The sequence below is a fragment of the Ochlerotatus camptorhynchus genome, unplaced genomic scaffold (genome assembly GCF_037179485.1).
Source record: "Ochlerotatus camptorhynchus isolate MF236.1 unplaced genomic scaffold, CSIRO-AGI_Acam_v1.1 ptg000111l, whole genome shotgun sequence".
Lineage (NCBI taxonomy): Eukaryota > Metazoa > Arthropoda > Insecta > Diptera > Culicidae > Ochlerotatus > Ochlerotatus camptorhynchus.
Genome location: NW_027040601.1, coordinates 2,804,793 through 2,824,647, shown reverse-complemented (window position 1 = coordinate 2,824,647; position 19,855 = coordinate 2,804,793). Strand labels below are relative to the sequence as shown.

General features: G+C 42.3%; 1 protein-coding gene across 1 annotated transcript in view; it reads right to left on the bottom strand.

Annotated features, from left to right (window-relative positions):
• Window positions 1-3,246: 3,246 nt before the first annotated feature.
• Window positions 3,247-19,855, bottom strand: part of Top2 (topoisomerase 2) — a 90,041-nt gene continuing 73,432 nt past the window's right edge. The window contains exons 3-6 of the mRNA XM_065219771.1: window positions 4,740-8,732; window positions 4,557-4,673; window positions 4,167-4,490; window positions 3,247-4,104 (exon numbers count right to left, since the gene is read on the bottom strand). Coding sequence (XP_065075843.1) covers window positions 4,018-4,104; window positions 4,167-4,490; window positions 4,557-4,673; window positions 4,740-8,732 — 4,521 coding nt within the window. The 3' untranslated portion in view covers window positions 3,247-4,017. The remainder of the gene's footprint in view (window positions 4,105-4,166; window positions 4,491-4,556; window positions 4,674-4,739; window positions 8,733-19,855) is intronic.

The following is a 19,855-nucleotide window of genomic DNA, read 5'->3' as shown; positions in this document are numbered from 1 at the left end:
TTTTTATGGAATTAGAACCAAATAATTAATATAGTTCTATGATTTTCATTGTTGTTTCAAGATTTTTTTGAAGTTCACTTCCCTTAAATTATCGACACTTATTTAAAACTTCTTCAAAAGTCTAGACTTTCCTGGTGGTATTTAAACTGCCCAAACGATTATTGAACTTCCTTAAAGTTCTCTAGACTGCCCTGAATTTTCAGTATTTTTAAGAACCCGCAACTTTACTGAAATTCAATTATTTGCCTTGAAGTTTCGACAATTTCCCTTAAGTATTATAACCATTATAAACGGTCCCTAATTTTCCCTGAACTTATCAGTGGTTACCTGAAGTTCTCTTTATTTGTTTAATAATCCGGCAATTTGTTTGATATATATTCATAATTCCCTGAGCTTCTCGCAACTTCTTTAAGGTTTCTACAATTTCCTTGAAATTTTTTGAACTGCCCTTTGATTCTATAATCTGTCTTGATGTTCTCGAAGCTTCCCTAAAACTTTCAATTCTATTAAAGTTCTCGGTTCTGCTGCTCGGAAATAAATTGAATTCCCGTAAAAACCTTTAAATTTCCCTGAAATTCTCTGGACTTCTGTGAAGTTTCTGAAATATTTCTAAAGTTTTCATAAATTCTCTGAAGGACTCTGAACTACCCTGAAATTCTCGCAACAGCACATCATGGAACTATCCTGAATTTTTCTAAATTTACGATTATAGATATTTAAACTGCTCCGAAAGTCTGGACTAAAGCTACGGAAACTGCTCTTAAGGTCTGAAATTCCCCAAAAAAATCTCTAGATCTAGCTTTTCTGAGGTAGTTAGAACTTCTTAAAAAATTGTACAATACCCCTCATGTTTTCTATTATTCTCAAGTTCCCTTGACACCTGTGAAGTTCTCTGAAATTCTAGGAACTTCATAAAAGTTCCCGAAAATTTTCGGATGCTAAAAGTTCCCCATATTTTCAGCGTATTAACTTCCCTTATGTTCCCACAGTTTGTTTATGGATCTTCACTGAAATTCTCATCATTGCTTTTCATTACTCATTACTTCGCCAAAGTTCCTACGAACTTGAAATAAATCATTTATTTTTTTTTCCTTGATTCTGGCACTTTGAAAATTTTCAATATCTTGAACTTGTCCATGGAATACGAAACTTCAAGATATTGAATAATTTTAGATCTTGGAATTACTCAAATTGGAAAAGTTTTTTATAACTTTATTAAGTGAGAAATTAAGTAAGTGATAAACTTCAACATTCAATTGATTTGATTGTAAAGCTGTTTCTTTAAAACGTTTGGGTAAATTGCTGTCACTTGCTGTTGTTTTTGATCTACAAAAAAAAAGAATATTTTTAACGGATTTAAAAATTAAAAAAAAAAACCTGGAAAAGTCAGATAATTTTATTTAGAAAAATGTATAGACACCCTGTAAATAGAAAAAGAGGATTTAACGCCCAGAGCAAAGAATGATCAATCTAGAAATAAATTCACGCTAAAAAAGTTGAAAATAGTGACTGATTATAAGAAATAGTGACTTTAGTGACTTGGCCTTAAAAAAATAGACTTTTTAGTGACTGGCTTGAAAAAAGTGAAGTGACTCGCTACCAGCCCTGCAATAGGAACAATAGAGGAGGCTGGTACCCATACTTTAGAGCAATTGAATTGATTTTAGAACCTAACGTATTTTTATACACCTTAAAATGTGTTGGAAGTGTTTCTATTCGCCCCATTTTACGGTACTAGGATTACGGTATGTAATGTGGGTCTAGTCCTTTCATTCGGCCTATCACGCAAATAAATAATTAATTAAGGAATATTACACAAAAAATAAGGAAAATATTGATCACTGATGGTTGATAAATGTGTACCACACACAAATCAATTTATATCACAACATTTCAATACATTTTCAGCTCTCGTAAGTAATAAAACTGGTTGAGAATATCACAATGTTCGGAGTTTTTAGCCGCCATGACTTATAAGGTTAAGATGGGAAGGTTGACTGACGATCATCAAATGGCCTGATTATGGCATTTATTGATTGGAATTACCTGATAATACACACTAGACGTAAAACTTACAGTTGCTGTTTGAATATTTTATGTTTATTTTAATTGTTTAACAACGTTTTCACAAGTAAAACATGGACCCAACTTTAGGGACACATTTCTTTTCTATGTTCCTAACTATGGCCCATGAAATTCATTTGACAGCATATAGCAATAAGAGTAACGTCAACAATGTTGTTTTGCATTTGGATGATAAGGAACGAACAGGAAGGGAGATTTTTTCTGCCAAACCTGTATAATGAACATCACAATGTTCTGATTTAGATATTCTGCGGTCAAAAGACGATAAGCGAAATTTTTAATTTTTAATTTTTAAATTGAGTGATTTAATGTAGTTTTCGTAAAATTTTCTCTAAGAAATGTTATGAGGAATGAAGAGCATTAAGTTAACAGTGATAGTGATAAAAAAAAATACATCAGAAAACGTTACCAAGAGCGTTTTTTTGAGGATCAAACAAGATAGGACGAAGTTGCATCCATAAATAGACCCAATTTGGGGACAATAGACCCATATTACATACATTTCCCTCGTGAGTTATTGTCTTAAAAAAAGTAAGTTTTTCAACTTTTCGTGGTTTCTGATAGCAAACGACATGATAAGCATATCTAAGCATACCATTTAGCAGTAGAATATCGTTTGCAGGTAAATTCATTGATGAGTTATGATTAAAAACGTAATCGATGGCTGCATATTAGACCGAGGTTAGGGACGTATACCCTACTTAACAACATTGCGTTTTGGTAGAAATAATTTATTGGTAATAGTTGGAATTAAGTTTTTCTTAACTGCGTAGAATTATGGCGGTTTACGGTACCATCACTTCGGATCTCTGTCTTGGTCTCCCGTGCAGGCCTACATCATGAGATTAGGCTCTTCTACTTAATTACTACTACTGAATTATTCTATTACTTTTGATCCAATAATTGACAATCACGCATATTCCCGTTCGAACCATAATGTTTAGTATGGTTCGAACAAAAACAAGAATGTCGTACAACCATCTGGGGTTAATTCTCAGCCAAGATCGTTAGGATTTCTGAGGCGTAAAATCTCTGGTCACATATTTCTTCAGATAAGAACAAAAGTCTTGGTTACGACACGTAGACTCTAAGGTGGAATCACCTTCACAAGATTCGACGAAAAGGGATGTGATATGAAATATAATCAACGATTGCTGAGTGTTCCATGGTAATATCTACAGCTCTTATTACAGTCAGTAATGAAAATACATTGTAATGGTGAATAAACGCAGCCAAAGGTACAATACATACATGAGAACCTCACATACACGTAAGAAAGATATTCACTTAATTTCGTTTTGGTTTTCGCTTTTAGGGGGGTGCTTGGAACTCCTCCCATCCGGTTTCCATTTTGCCTTATATACTTCATACAAATTCCAATACTTGTACATACAAAAAAAAATATCTTCCTTCTTACGATCCACTCGCGCTGATCCGTCCACACAACACTCATCTATTGGAAAAGCTTCCATCCAAAACGCAAAAGTTGTACAAAGAATGAGTGTCTAAATAAGATATCTTAACGCAAACGAACGGGTGCAAAAAATAAAAAAAAGTCTACACTCTACAGGTTTCTGGTTATTTAGTTGATCTTTCTATGTAAGCTACGTCTATCATACTGTCATTAAAAAGAAGCTGGTTGCTCTTGTTCAGGTCCAATTGAAACGAAAGAAGATGGTTAAAAATTCGATGAAATCATATCATCTCCACGATATTTTGTGTGTGACTGATGGTTAATGGTTTTTTTTTCAGTTTTCTTTGCAACGGTTAGAATGGAAAACGGTTCTCTGTGTTCTTAAATACTACACGAAAAAATGGATTCGGTCCAACACAGACCGAACTGCACACGACCAATAGAGAGAGACCTTCCACGAGAAGGTCCCAACGGGATAGGATTTTGTCCTGGCATCCTGGCGAGGAGCTTCCGTTTGCTTACTCAAAGTCCGAATCACCATCATCGTCGGCGGCGGGTTCGCTTTCCGGCTCGGATTCACTGTCTTGGGTGATCTTCTTGGACTTCTGCAAATGAGGGTGGGTTATAAGCTACGTTTGAAAGTGCTGGAATTGCGAAGACAGTTTACCTTCTTGGGCTTTTCCTCTTCGCTGCTTCCTTCACTAGGCTTCTTGCGACCACGCTTGGCGGTCGGTGCCTTCGCGACTGCCGGGCCAAGTTTCCTCTTCGGGGCTGCCTTCTTCGGTATCACCTCCGGAGAAGTAATAATATCGTCCAGCGCGACCACATCGTTGTCAGCCTCATCGATGTCGCTTTCGTCATCAATCACGACCTTTGCCGTTCGACTTTCATTGACCCGTGTTTCTGGATTGTTGTCAAACAGCTCATCATCCGATCTGTCAAAGTTCTTATCCTCCTCCTCGTCTTCGTCGACAAACGAATAGTTGATTTTCTGCAATTGTATTAACATGCTGAAATTAACAAACCATGCTTATTTCTAAAAATCTTATGTATTTACCTTTGATGCGGCTCTCCTCTCGGTCTTCTGACGAGTTGGTACAATGACTTTCACTCCAAAGTCCTCGGCGCTGGCATCTGAATTGAAGTCATCGTCGTCTGAGTTTCCCTTCTTTTTCTGTGATCGTATAAATGGTTTGTTTATATTTTTCCGGTAGTGAAACTAGATTCTTATCGAACTTACCCTTCCTTTACCGGCTCCCTTGGCTCCAAAGTTTAGTTTGGGCTGCTTCATACCGTCCTTTTCCTTCTTCTCCTTCTTCTCTTTTTTGGGCTTGGGTTCTTTCGGCTCCTTGGGTTCCTTCTTCACCTTGGGTTTCTTGCCCTCGATCAAAGCATCAAACTCATCAATTTCTTCGCCACCTTCACCCGGTTCATGCTTCTCTTTCTTCACGCGTTGACCCACTGGCAGCTTTTCATGTTTCTTGAGCACTTCTTCGGTAACCAGGAACTTGACCTCTTCGCCCATATCGCTCGGTTTCGTATCATCGATGGCGGACCTCTTGGCAAAGGACTTAACGCCACCTCGACCACCCTTGGCCGGTCCACCGCTCTTCAACTTCTTCTCCGTGGAAAGAGCATCCAGGCGTTCCTTTTCTTCGACTTCGTCCATTTTCTTGCTCAGCGCATCCAAATCGTCTATCCAGAGCACTTCCAATGTCTTAGCTTGAAGGACATTCAGCTCAGCCAATTTCATATCACGTTGCTTAAGCAGTTCGTTCTTGCGTTCCTCCGTCAGCATCCACATCGACATTCCGAGCAGATAGTCGAACTTCTTCACGTCAGTCAGGTTCTGGAACGCCTTCTCCGGATCAATAAGCTTCTTAGAGGATTTGCCTGGTTTCACATCTTCACCTTCCTCCTCTTCCTGGGCCTCTTCCGGTTCTTCTTCTTCATCCTGTGAAATCTTACGCTTCCATTCCTTAACCGGGTCTGGCCGATAACCGCGCTTGATCAGTTCGTCGATCATGACCTTTCGTTTCTTGTTTTCAACCACAACCGTGCGATCGCACTTCTCCATAATGAAGCGCGCTTGATCGGTCAAACGATCCGCCTCGGCTTGCATCATACCTTCCAGATAGGCCTTACGCTTGCCATAGTATTCCAAACGCAGCTTGTAGTACTCGTGGAATATATCGTTGGCAGTTTCAAACCGTTTCAGGTAATTCTTATCGTCGAAAGCGTTCATGGTGCTCAGCCAGATCGAGCTAGTCAATTTGAACACCCTGTGGAAGCCACCTTCCTCCCGGTAGATTCGATCAAACTCACCTGGCAAGAATGAAACCACAAACCGTACGGTCGTATCCGTGTTGTACTCCTTGTAATCGGCGATAATTGGTTTCTGTTTGTCCGACCCGTTATACAGCGGTTCCAGTATGTTCTCCTTATAATTCTGAGTCCAGGTGCCAATCGGAAGTTCGGAAATTTCGATCTTTTGATTTTCCAGCACTGACACATTTCCGACAGACAGATACTTCTGATGACCGACGGGTTCGATCTGACCGCGGAAATTCTTGTACCACGGGTGCATGATCTTCGGCTCCTCACCATTCAGCATACGTCGCAGATTGGAAATGATATCCCGCGGGTTATGGTTCGGAATCTTGGTCGACCAACCGGTGCCAATACCCTCCGATCCGTTGACCAGCGCCATCGGGATAATCGGTAGATACCAGAGCGGTTCGATTTTCTGGTTGTCCTCGTACTGGTATTCCAGCAGTGGATCATCCAAGGGGTTGAAGATCATCCGCGTCAACGGGGACATCATTGTGAAGATGTAACGAGGACTGGCACTGTCCTTGCCACCGGACAGACGGGTACCGAACTGACCACCCGGTACTAGCAGATTGATGTTGTTGCTACCGACATAATTCTGCGCCAAGTTAACGATGGTACCGCAAAGCGATTGTTCACCATGATGGTAAGCGGACATTTCGGCAACAGAACCAGCCAATTGAGCAACCTTGACCTCGCGCTTATCGTTACGCTTGAAGCAGGTGAACATGACCTTACGCTGACCAGGCTTGAGACCGTCCAGCATACACGGAATTGAACGTACATTATCGGAGTTGGAGAACAGGACCAGCTCGAGGTTAATGAATTCCTTGTAGGTGATGGCCTTGGTCGTCTTGGTGTAGAGGTATCTCTCGGGAAGGCCAACCAGCTTGCGATGACGATTCTCCTCCATATGGGCCGTGAGCCATTCCTTACGCTGCTCGATGCACTTCTTTGAAAAGGCCATGGTGATGGCGTCGTCGTCTTGGGTGTTATCGTACGTGAACAGGATTCGGTGACGTTCCATATTCTGGAAGTACTCCTTTGCCTCCTTGGAAGTCGAAGTACCCAAACCCTTATAGTACTTAATGTTATAGGTGTGGGCATTCGGTGTATCGGTTTTCCATTCTTCAAATTCCGGCAACGAAAAGAAGGAATGCTCGGCCCCATTCTTCTTCGTTGCCTTCACGATGGGCGTGATAAATTCTTCCAAGAAAGGCAATCGCAGCAGTTCCGGCCAGTTGGTATGGATAAAGTTGATCAGCAACCCTTTGATGTGAGAACCATCCTGATCTTGATCAGTCATGATCATGACTTTGCCGTAGCGAAGCTTCTTCAAATCCTCCGTGTTAAGGTACTTTGCCTTGTACTGCAAACCGATAATCTTTATTAGATTGTTGATTTCGGCATTTTCTAGAATTTGCTTGTGGGTAGCCTCTCGTACGTTCAGCAGTTTACCACGCAGCGGAAATACGCCGTAGGTATCACGACCGACAACACCCAAGCCGGACACGGCCAACGTCTTGGCTGAGTCTCCCTCCGTGAGAATCAGTGTACAGTTCAACGAATTCTTCGTACCGGCATCGTTGGCATCTTCCAGCTTAGGGACGTTCTTAACCTTTGACTTCTTCGAACCGGACGCCTTGTTCAGTTCGGTTTGAGCCTTGAACTTGGCCCACTGCAGCACCGATTCGACGATACCACTCTTGGCGACTCCTCCGATGAACTTTTCCGACAGGGTACATTTCGAACCGAAGCTCTTCGACTGTAGTGTCATGTTCTCCTTAGTTTGTGAATCGAAAGTCGGATTCACAATCAAACAGTTGAGGAAAACCCACATGTGATTCTTGACTTGGAATGGTTTAATATTAATACCGCCCTTGTTCTTCTTCTTCAGCACTTCAATCAGCTGTTTTACAATCATATCCGTTACGTAGTCAACGTGACGACCGCCCTTCGTCGTAGCGATGGAATTTACGAACGAAACCTGCTGGAATCCACGATCGGAAAGCGTTACAGCCACTTCCCACCGTTCGTTGGCGTTCTCGTAAGTGACCTTGACCGGTGATCCGATGTCATCCTGTTGATCCTTGATGTACAGATCGATGTAGTCCTTGAAGTTCTTGATCGGCAGCTTCTTGCCGTTCAAAAAGACCGAGACGCCTCTTGTCGAAGCAGCCACGTCGAATGCACGTCGCGACATCAACCCAACGATGTCATCGTCCAGTTTTTCCATCTTGAATTTCTTCAAGTCCGGAGAGAAAGTGATCTTGGTAAAGTCATCCCCGGAGTAATCCTCCTTGATCTTGGGCTCCGACGACTTCGCCATGTTGTCAGCCCAGATTTGCTTGAAGCACTTCTTGTACTGCTTGTTGGCCGTTTCGACCGTGAACTTGGTACTGAAAATGTTACACAGCTTGGCACCGTAACCGTTCCTACCGCCGGTGACCTTCTCCTCTTCGTCGTTGTAGTTGGACGAAGTCAACAGGTGTCCGAAGATCATCGTTGGGACGAACATTTTCTCCTCCTTGTGCATAACCACCGGAATGCCTTGGCCGTTGTTCCAGATCGAAATCGTGTTCGTTTCCTGGTTGATGTCAATCTTGATTGTAGTCATCTTCGCATCACGTTGCTTGTTGTCGGCCGCATTGACCAAGATTTCATCGAAAATCTTGTACAAACCCGGCACGAAGTTGATCTCCCGTTGGATCATCTTGCCGGCCTCGGCGTCGTAGATCCACATAGTCTCCTTGAGATGTTCGATCGAACCGATGTAGGTATCGGGACGCAACAGGATATGCTCCAGTTGGGACTTTTTCTGGTAGATTTTTTCGATCGATTTGCCGCCGATCTTCGGGCTGGAGGTGGCCCCAGCACCATTCTGCTGAGCAGCGAATGCTGTCTGCAATGAGAGAAGGGAAAGAAACTGGTTAGAATTGTTTTACCGTGTTATTTAGATAACGTATGCGTGATAATGTTTGCACCATCGTACAAATAAGGTTCCCGTTTCACCTGTGCATACAATGCCTTGGTTTTCTTTGCATGCACGTAACCTATAGCTCATACCGTAGTAGGCTGTGCATAAAAAAAAGATTTACTTAGTTTGACAGTTGCACCATGACGAAGTGGCAGCGTATTCGTGATTTGTCCCACGCGCACATGTCGCAAAAAGACACTTCAATCGCCGTGGGAGTGTCCCGGTGGACCGTCAAAAGGGTTTTAGACCGAGAAAAGAAAGGACACCTATCCGCGAAGGTGACCACAGGTCGTCTGAGGTCAGCTCGGGTTCCGAGGGTTATCGCTGCTATCAAAAGGAAGATTCGGGTGAATCCAGTGAGTTCAATAAGGAAAATGGCAAAGGAACACGGGATCAGTGATTTTACGGCACGGAAGATCGTAAAGGAAGATTGCGGGGCGAAGTCGAGGGAACGGAAAAAAAACTCACATGATTACCAACCGCATCCGGGAGCTACGAGTCGAACGGTGCAAGAAAATCTTGAACTTCCTTAAGCGAAAAAATCCGGTAATCCTTTTCACCGACGAGAGTATGTTTACCGTAGATCCCGTATCAAATTCCATAATCGACCGGTATATTAGTTCTCTTCCGGTAAAAAACGTGCCCGACGATCACAAGAAGGTGTATCTGACCAAGCATCCGGCTAGCGTTATGGTGTTTGGATTGGTGGCTTCCGATGGCGACAAGGTCAACACGGAGGTCTACATCGGGATTTTAAGTAAGTATGTTCTTCCGTGGATCAAAGAACAGTACGATCCGAAGCCAAACGTTGTATTTCAACAAGATGGGGCTCCGTGCCACACCTCGAACCGCACTCAGAAGTGGTTGCAGGAACATCTTCCGTTCTGGGCGAAGGATATGTGGCCTCCATCCAGCCCCGATCTCAATCCGCTGGATTACTCAATATGGCGCGTCATGAAGGCCAAGGCCTGTTCTAAACACCACCCTAGTACAGCAAGCCTCAGGCAAACATTGACCCGTACCTGGAGAGAAATTGATCCAGACTACATTATTAGAACCTGCCGTGCATTCTGGAAGCGTGTGGAGGCCGTAATTGCAGCAAGTGGAAACTCGATCAAAGATTAACATAGTTAATCTAGAGACATAACGTAAAGAAACATCCCCCCTTTGAATAAATAAAAAAAAAACTCAAAAACGAAATTTTTGAATTTTTTTTAATCTTGACATTGCTCAATGGTGCAAACATTATCACGCATATGGTAGAGCCAAATCCGCTTGTTTCACGTTTCCGGAAAATCTATCCGGAGGGTCTCAATTTCGTGGCGTTCAAAACGATATTTTACGATAGCCTTAAAAACATTTCATTTTCATTTTGCAGCGTTTGGTGGGGAAATGGGAGCGCAAGTGGTGGAGTTTATTTGCAAACGTTAATTTTTATCGACTGGCAAATGACTGGGATAATGCGTACCACCGGACTTCGCGTATTTGAAGTTTATAAAATAGACCCGTCACGTAAGTGAAAGTGGTCCTTAGCCTCTTGCCCAATAGCTCCTATCCCTTCTTCCCCGCGGCGCCGGCTGGGGTACGAGTAACCTTAGGGAAATTCGGATTACCAACCGGTGGGAACTTTGGTCGTATACTGACAAGGAAGGGGGAGCTGCATCCTTTTCGGAGGATGTGGCTTACAAAACCCGAGCGTCTGTTCTCCGTGTTAGGGGTGGGTCAAACAGCGTCTGACTGGCACCCAGCGGCTGAATACGAAATGCTTCTCCCCGAAAGCTATACCCAATATGGCAGTTACATCACGGCGCATAGGAGACCTTAGGCCAACCACCTACTGTCTCCGAAACCTATAGTGAAAGATTACGAACTGATTTTATGGCAACGATTTTTAGCGCTAAACAACGAACAAGAATTGGAACATGGAATGTACTGCACGCATTTGTGCACGCTAGCCGTATGAAGCTAGAAATCCTGGGACTTAGTGAAGTTCGCTGGCCGACCTTTGGAGAACACAAGCTGCCTTCGGGACAGGTACTTTTATATTCTGGTATGCGGGGTGAAAACGCTCCGCGACATCGTGGAGATGGCTTTATGCGTAGCGCCCAAACACAGGCTGCGCTCATCAAGTGGGAACCTATCAATGAGAGAATAATCGTTGCTAGATTTGCTGCCGAATTGCAGGACAAAGAGAACTTTTACAGTCAACTGAATGCTGTCGTGGATAAGACTTCAAGAGGTGATATCAAGATCTACACAGGCGACTTCAATGCGAAGATCGGTTCCGACAACTCGGACTATGGGCGCATTATGGGACGCCATGGTCTCGGAGATATGAGCGAGAACGGCGAGCTGCCTGCAGAGTTTTGTGGCAACAACGACATGGTGATCGGAGGTTCGCTCTTCCCCCATCGCCCAGTGCATAAGGTCACATGGGTCTCCCGTGATTGATACACAGAGAACCAAATCGAACACATCTGCATCAGCCGAAAATGCAGACGGAGCCTTCTTGATGTTCGAAATACACGCAGCGCTGACATCGCGTCTGACCATCATCTCCTGGTCGGTGAGATCCGCCTTACGCATTGCGCGGGTTCAACGGCAGGAGGAGAGACTCGGGCGGCGATTCAACACACCCCGACTGGAAGACCCAGCAGTGAAGAGATTGTTCGTCGAAGAACTCGAGGCTCGCGCAGCTAATATTCCGGAAGGTGGCAGCGTAGAAGAACAGTGGACGAGCATCAAGAATGCTTTTATTGAAACAAGCGAGAACAACCTGGGTGAGCTGCGCACTCAGAGGAAGGAGTGGATCGAGGGGAGCGGAGAGAAGCAAAAGCCACGATAGAGCGAGCAATGACCCGAGGAGCCAAGAACGAGGCCCGTCAGCGGTATTCGGCTCTAGAGAGGGAAGTTAAGCGTTCCTGTATACGGGACAAGCGAGCGTGGGTAGACTCCCTGGCTGATGGAGGGGAGAAAGCCGCAGCAACTGGCGATATCCGCCTTCTCTATGAAGTTTCACGACGTCTGAGCGGGGCAAGGATGAACCCAAGGATGCCTGTGAAAGACGCGACTGGACAGTTGCTCACCGACCCCACTGACCAGTTGAAACGTTGGTTTGAGCACTTTGAACAACTTCTCGAAGTTTCAACGGTCAATCAACCATCAACATCTCGGCATGTTCCGCCAAGGGTGAGGCGCGTTACTCGCGTCAACACTGAAGTTCCATCATTAGGTTTTGCACCGTCGGGGTTAACCTCAATCTGATGACAGTTTAGTGGTACTGTTTACGTGGACTTAGCCGATTTTCCCTTGGGTGGATTTTCTCGATAATTTTTCAGACTGCAGTGAGATGTAAACCACATTTCTGCAATGTTCACGAGCAAAATCCTTGCAACGCGCTGTTCCTCGACAATTTTCAAGTTAAAATTCGGAAATCTTAGATTTTTTTTTTCGAAAAAACGACTAAGTGCTTGTAAACAGTACCACTGAACTGTCAAAAAGGTTCAGCCGATTAACACTGAGTTCATTCGTGACGTCACGCTGCAGAACCTAATTAGGTACTTAGTCGTTTTTTCGAAAAAACAAAATCTAAGATTTCCAAATTTTAACTTGAAAATTGTCGAGGAACAGCGCGTTGCAAGGATTTTGCTCGTGAACATTGCAGAAATGTGGTTTACATCTCACTGCAGTCTGAAAAATTATCGAGAAAATCCACCCAAGGAAAATCGGCTAAGTCCACGTAAACAGTACCACTAAACTGTCATCAGATTGAGGTTAACCCCGACGGTGCAAAACCTAATTGCGGACTGCAGAGCAGTGATGGAAAAGTTCGCGTAAACTCACTATGACTCGCGAACTTTTCCCTTGGTGAACTTCGTGAAATATCGCGAACTTTTCCAACACTGCTGCAGAGAACATATGCAACAGAGTTGCATTTGTTTTCGACTTCCATCTCTTTCGTGATTCGCTTCGTCGAAAGTTGTCTTCTGTTTTTCGCCGGCAGGAGTAACTGACTATAAGATATATGTTTTTTAATTTTTTTTTTTATGTTATGGCCAAGCATAGGAAAAATCGTTTCATTTTGCATTTACTACTCACTCACACGCATACATCATCAGAAACGAACAGCAGCTTGTGCGAGCCGCACTGATTTCGTTCGTATAGATGAGTGCACGGATGGATTTGAGTTCACTAACTCGACAAAAAGTGACACAACAGCGGGGCCCTGTTTACTAAAAATGCTGTTGTGTCACTTTTTGTCGAGCGAGTGAACTCAAATCCATCCGTGCACTCGTCTCAGCGTTGCCAGATGTACCGATTTATCGGTATTTATACCGATTTCCGAATTAGATACCGATATACAGATAAGGTTCCTCAGAATACCGATTTTCGAGATGTTATACCGATTTTCAAATAATCAAAATAATTATTGCCTGCCTGCACTCAGAATTTCTGATAAAATTATTGTGTAAGTATCTTTTTGAATATCTCAACTTTTTTGAGTCTTTAAAACTTAAAAAAAATCATCTTCAAAAATGTCTTATGGATACTCTTTCGATTAATGTTTCGATTTCCTCACCGTTTTTGGCTACCCATGAATCGATAAACAGTCGATAGCTCTTTCTGGTAATTCCGGGGGAATGTTTAAATATTATTTAACTTCCTGGATTTTCTTCCAACTTTCCCCTGAAATTTTCTATTAACGATTCCACTCGGAAACTTATTTCGACTTCCCTTGGAAGCTTCTTCAGCTTTCGCTCGAATGATTCTTCCCGGAACCTTCAGGGATGCTTCTAGATTTTGATTGCGGATCCACACTAGCTGCAGGAACTTTTAAAAAGTTCTGAAGCTTCACCGGAGCCTTCATAATAAAGATAACTAACTTCAGAAAAGCCCAGACTTTTAAGTAAGTTTCGATAAATTAAAGAATGTTTCAATAACTTCTGTTCAAATTCTAAAACCCGGTCCAGCGAACTCCAGTGAACTTAAGGAAACATCATAAATATTTTGGATACTTCACAAGCCCAAAGAACGTATGGAAAATTTAATGGTTTTCGGGACAGTTCCATTAGTTTCAGGAGAATTGAGAGAACTTTGGGATGCTCCGAGAACATCAGGTTAATCAGATCAGATCTATAAATTTCAAGGAAATCGCTGAAATTTTAAAGGAGTTCCGAGAAACTCAGACAATTTCCGAAAATTTCAGTAATGTTCCGAGGGGCTCATGCAAATTTAAGAAACGTAAGGGAAGTTACACGAACATTAGCACATTGTGAGAACATTTTATGGGAAGTTCCGTGCTTATTAATGGCAGTGTCGAAAACTGTTAAAAATTAGAAAAATCGGGAACATCAGAGAACTTCAATGCTGATGTTACAATAAATTCAAGAAAATTGTGAGAGTGCCTAAGAAATTTCTTAATCTTCAAGAAAGTCTAGAGACCTTCAAAGTTGATTAGAGATATTTAGGTAATCTCATCATAATCAGGGAAGTTCCAAGTATTTCAAAGATGATCAGAGTACTCCAAAACAGCTCGAGAACATATGGAATAATCCTAAGTACATTTCAGGAATGTTCCAAAAACTTCAGGGCATTGCGCGATCTTCAGAGATGTTTTGCGACCATTTGGAACATGTTCTGGATCATTAGAACATCCCTCATGAGCTCTTTCTTCCGGAATTATGTCCTTGTTTCGTCCGACTTCCTCCAGATTTTTTTTTTCAATCTACCTGTCAGCGTCTCCAGGAAGTTTCTTCTGTCTTCTCAAGGAAGTTCAATGAAACATCTCATATGTTCTGGAATTTTGTCCAGTTGGTTTTTTTTTACTTCTATCGGAAGGGTTTTCCGAGCTTTTTCTGGCTTCCCCTGGAAATGGCTACTTCTGAAATTTATTTCCGATTTCCGAAATTTGAATGTGAAATCCGATTTTCTTTTTAGAAAATTTCTTTAAATTTTCGCCAAAAGTTTCTCAATTTATGCCTTGGAAGATCCGCGGATGTGTTTTCTCTGAGAACTTTCCTCAAATTTCCTCCAGGAGTGCTTATTTCTTCTTCAGGGTGTCGACTCATTCAAAATTTTGAAATTCCCTGATTTTTCCAGGTTTTGTAAAAAAAATTCCAGGTTACAAACATACACTTAAGACTATGATTTCCATTACTTGATACTAAGAATCAGTTCCTGCAAGAATGATTAAGCCATATAGAAGACTTTTTCAATTTTTATTAACGAGATTTTTAGAAGACACAGTTAAATATGATAGACAATTTGAAATGGTTATGGTGAAAAATAGTTTCTCAAGCTTCCCCCAAATGGTGAGTTATTGTCCCGGTTACTGTAGCTGTTTACTCTTATGATAAATGCCATTAAGTATCATTCTGTTGGGCACGAAAATACGTGGACTGTTCCTTTCTCTTTCGCTCCATTCAAGCCGTCAAAGTGAATTGACGGACGAACTTCGCGTCGTGTGAAGTCAATTTCATTTATATAGGGCTTTTGATCTAATTTCCGTCCTACTAAGCACAACGCGTACTTTACCTCTCTTTCCTGAGCGAGTTTAAACTAAAAATGGAGTATTTCTGTCAAAGATGACTTCTAAATTTATTCACCTTTCCATTGGATTTGATAAAAAGCCACAAATTGTTGAGATATTGTTTAAAATCTAATACTGCTTCTTGATTCTAAATTCGTTCTACGAGTTTCAATTCCGTCCAAACACATTGAAACGCCATTAGATTTTCTTCGTCCTACGAATAAACGTAGAAAATGGGGATCTGCTAGGAGCGCTTCTTTTGTTTTGAGAACAAAGAGCGTAAATATTCATACAATGCGCTCCAATAGGATTTATGTTGTAGCTAATGAACTAAAGCATCGTAACAAACTGATTATTGATTTGTGCACGTTGAAATCATTGATATTATTGATCTTTACCGATCGATAGAACGGAAATGGGCGATTATGACGAAGTAGCGCTCTACCCTAAGGTCCAGGCCAACAGGCTTAATTGTGTTAGTGAAATGTGCAAATTTTTAGTGGGGTTCGTATTTCATTGCAATGTTTATCTTTTTACACGAAACAGCTGTTGGCATTGACGTCAATCTCACTGTTGACAGCAGGGAATGTTGGTAGAGTGACGTCACCATTTGAGTGCTCAGCAATGTTTACAATAGTTTTGCTTCTAACACCAGCAGGCTGCCTGTTGGCACATACACATACCTTATATGAATTCATTGGTGTGAAGTCGCCAATATGAGGTGTTGGTGAAAAAAGCAAGGGGGGGAGGTGGCTGTCAAATACGAACAATCGTCGCCTACCTCGCATAACTGGTTCCAAACGTAAACAAGCCATAAGAAACCTACAGCGTTTGTTTACGTTTGGAACCAGTTTCATACAAGATGATCAGTAGGCTGATTTGACAGCACGTCCTCCCCAGGAAAAAGCGATTTACCTTGCGTTACAACTGTCATTGGACGGATGAACGCATAGTTGTTTGGATTGCACTTTTTCGGTGCACAATCGGTAAAAAATATTCAGAACAAATTTACTTTTACTTAATTTGGAAGGAACGATGCATAAGCAAAAAAGTTCCCTGATTGTTTCGAGAATTCCCTGATTTTTTCAGGGAATTTAGAGTTCCCTGATAATTCCAGGTTTTCCAGGTTTTTTTCAGGTAGTCGCCACCCTGTTCTTTCTATGGATGTTGTTTTCAGCTTCCTTCAGAAGCTAATTCCAACATTCCCAGAAGTTTTCTTCCAGAATTTTCCGATCATAGTCCAAAAGTAAAAAAATGTCGCCTTCAAAAATGGCAAAAATATAAAATTATTTTAAATAGTAAATACCGACTTTTTAAAACCTTTGATAACGATAAGCTTTAAAACATTCTGGCAACGCTGACTCGTCTATTCGCATTGCTTCTACTTTTTTCGATGAACGCAGAATTGAGCAAAACAGACAGCTGAGCGTAAAATGAGTGATTCTGAGTGTAGTAGTGTGGATGATTCATCACTTATTATTTTTTCTATGCTGAGAATTTTACAGAAATAATCACTTTTTATTTTCTAGCTTTAAACATACATTGACACATTTAAAGTGCAATTAATATGGAGAAAACTGTTACACTGTCACACATAAACATAAGCGTCACGCAAATACCGTAAAACAGCTGTGGCCAATTCAACTGATTTCAATCAGTGAACCAAAAACTACCTTAATCGGCTATTTAAATCAGTAGCATTCGGATTTTACGCATTCAATCTGGTTCTCCCTCGGTAGAGAAAATTGTTTAGCTGCCTTTCAGTTTATCCTTCTTTCCTTCTACTGCTGTCAGTTCTGAGTCGAACTGCAGAGTCACTTGGATGCAAGAATTTACGCTCGTTCTGCAATCTGCTTGTAGGTGAGGATGGCTATTTTGATTATGTAGTGCTCGCGCAAGTGAATGAATTTTCCCATGCTTGGTTATGACCATGGTTGAATGTATTTTTTTTATCATTGTTGATAAGGTTAACATCATTGGCGCTTCATCCAGCCTGTTGATGTAAAACAACAATAAAGCTGTCCCAATTGCAGGAGATAGAAGCAGCCATCCGAAGTATGAAGTCCGACAAAGTCCCGGGGGTCGATCGCATGTTGCATCAACTATTCGTCAATAGCTGGGACACCGCGACTTTTCCGGCCGACTGGATGCAGGGCGTCTTAGTGAACGTCCCAAAGAATGGGACGATCTGACTGTGTTCGACAATTGGCGAGGCATCATGTTACTGTGTATTGATCTCAAGGTACTGTGCAAAGTTATCCTGAATCGGATACAGGATAAGATCAAAGCGACTCTCCGACGACAGCAGGCAAGATTCCGTGCTGGAAGATCCTGTGTGGACCATATTGTCACGCTCCGTATCATCTTGGAGCAGGTCAATGAGTTCCAAGAGTCCCTGTACTTGGTATTCATTGACTTCGAAAAAGCTTTCGACCGGCTAAACCACGAAAACTTGTGGGGCGCTCTGAGACGCAAGGGAGTCCCTGATAAGATCGTCAACCTCATCGAAGCGCAGTACGAGGCTTTCTCATGCAGAGTGTTGCACAACGGAGCTTTGTCTGACCCGATTCGGGTTATCGCGGGTTTGAGGCAAGGATGTATATTATCACCGCTACTGTTCCTCATCGTAATCGACGAGATTATGGTTGGAGCCGTGTACCGAACAGTGGGTTGCTGTGGCAGCCTATTACCATGGAGCATCTCAACGACTTCGATTTGGCTGATGATGTTGCGTTATTAGCACAACGGCGCTCTGACATGCAGAGTAAGCTCGACGACCTTGTGGAACGCTTCTCTGAAGCAAGTCCAACCATCAACGTCAACAAGACCAAATCGTTGGATGTCAACACGGAAAACCGTTCCAATTTCACGGTAGCTGGGCAGGCAGTGGAGAAAGTCGAAAGCTTCCAATATCTTGGCAGCCAGATAGCGTCGGACGGCGGCATCAAGAGCGACATAGGTGCACGGATTAAGAAGGCGAGGACTGATTTTGCCAGTTTGCGAAATGTATGGAGAACGAATCAGATCAGTCGACGCACCAAAATCCGAATTTTTAACTCGAACGTGAAGTCTGTGCTGTTATAGGCCAGTGAAACATGGTGTGTATCAGCGGAGAACATTCAGAAGCTGCAGGTGTTTATCAACCGATGCCTGCGGTACATAATTCGGGGGGAGGTAGCTCATCGATTCTTCCGGTTCGCCTCCTAGCATCGTGCTATAAGGTACCAGGCGATAACCAGGATAGTTGATCGATAGCTCGATGACGTCATTTCGTTGGCGTCTGCAATGGGAAATTCTCATAGCATGCGTTGACGATGGAATGTTGTCGAGTTGTTGAATAGCAACTATCGTGGTAACTCACCGATTACCTGTCGATCTGCCAAATTTGGAAAGACGTCTGCATTGAATTGTCTCATATAATAATATTCCGCCCACTATATCACAAGAAATTGCGAGTAGCTGAGTGGAAAGGAGATAAGTTAAGCATTGGGTACAGGACCAAGTCTCCCCTGGGTGGTGCCAGAAGATGAGCGCAATAGAATCATCAAGTTGCCATAAGGCACGGAATGAGACTATTGCATGGCTGGGTAGTCAAAGTCTTCCATTCGTTAGTCATTTCAGGTGGATTAGAACAGGTTTAGGTTTAGGGTGGGCGTTAAACCAGATTTGGATTTATCAGATATAATCCTAAATAGGACCATATACACTCAATGGGTAAAATATCAAATTTGCGGTAAATTTGAAAAAAAAGGTAACTTGGAGTATAGAGCGCACTGCCCACTGGACGATTCTGAAGCCTGACCAAGTGAGTGGGTTACGGGTTTATTTGATTGTACGTCATTTCCAAGTTATATATAGATACATTCATACCATTGGCATTTTGTATTTGAGATAAGACAGAGACAGGATGCGGAGGGCCTGCTTAGGGGGAGCGTAACCCATGTGATGGCTTCCATTTATTAAATAGTTCAGATAGGCTGGAAATGATAGGTTCATGGTGAGAAAATGTACCTTATGGTGCCCGTTCACTGATCAAAATTAGATTCAAATCGTCAGGCCCTGCCCTGTAATAAGGGGATTGACGATGATTTGTCAAGTTTCATTTTGCATTTGCATATAATTGTAAGTTTAGGTTTGCTTTTGTAATTGTAAGATAGATAGTTTGCCTCAATTGAAACATAGAGTTGTATAAACTTGACGAATCATACCTCTAAAATAGTAGTAGTTACAGTGCCGCATTATCTAACAACCACTGCCTGCAACTAATGTTGAGGGGTCGGCAGGGCTGATTACGGATCAAAACTAACATAACTCTAACACTGAAATGATCCCGAAACTAACGCTCATTCATTGCACTTTGAGTCATAAAGTAGTTTTATTTATTTTCCTACTAATCTATCTACACACTTAGTTTTTTTCTACCGAGCTCGGCTGTGCGGGTCTCGGCGGGAAGGGGGTTTCGCTGAGATCTCGGCGGGAGTGACATTTGATTGCTGAGTCTCGGATAATGCCTTTTCTA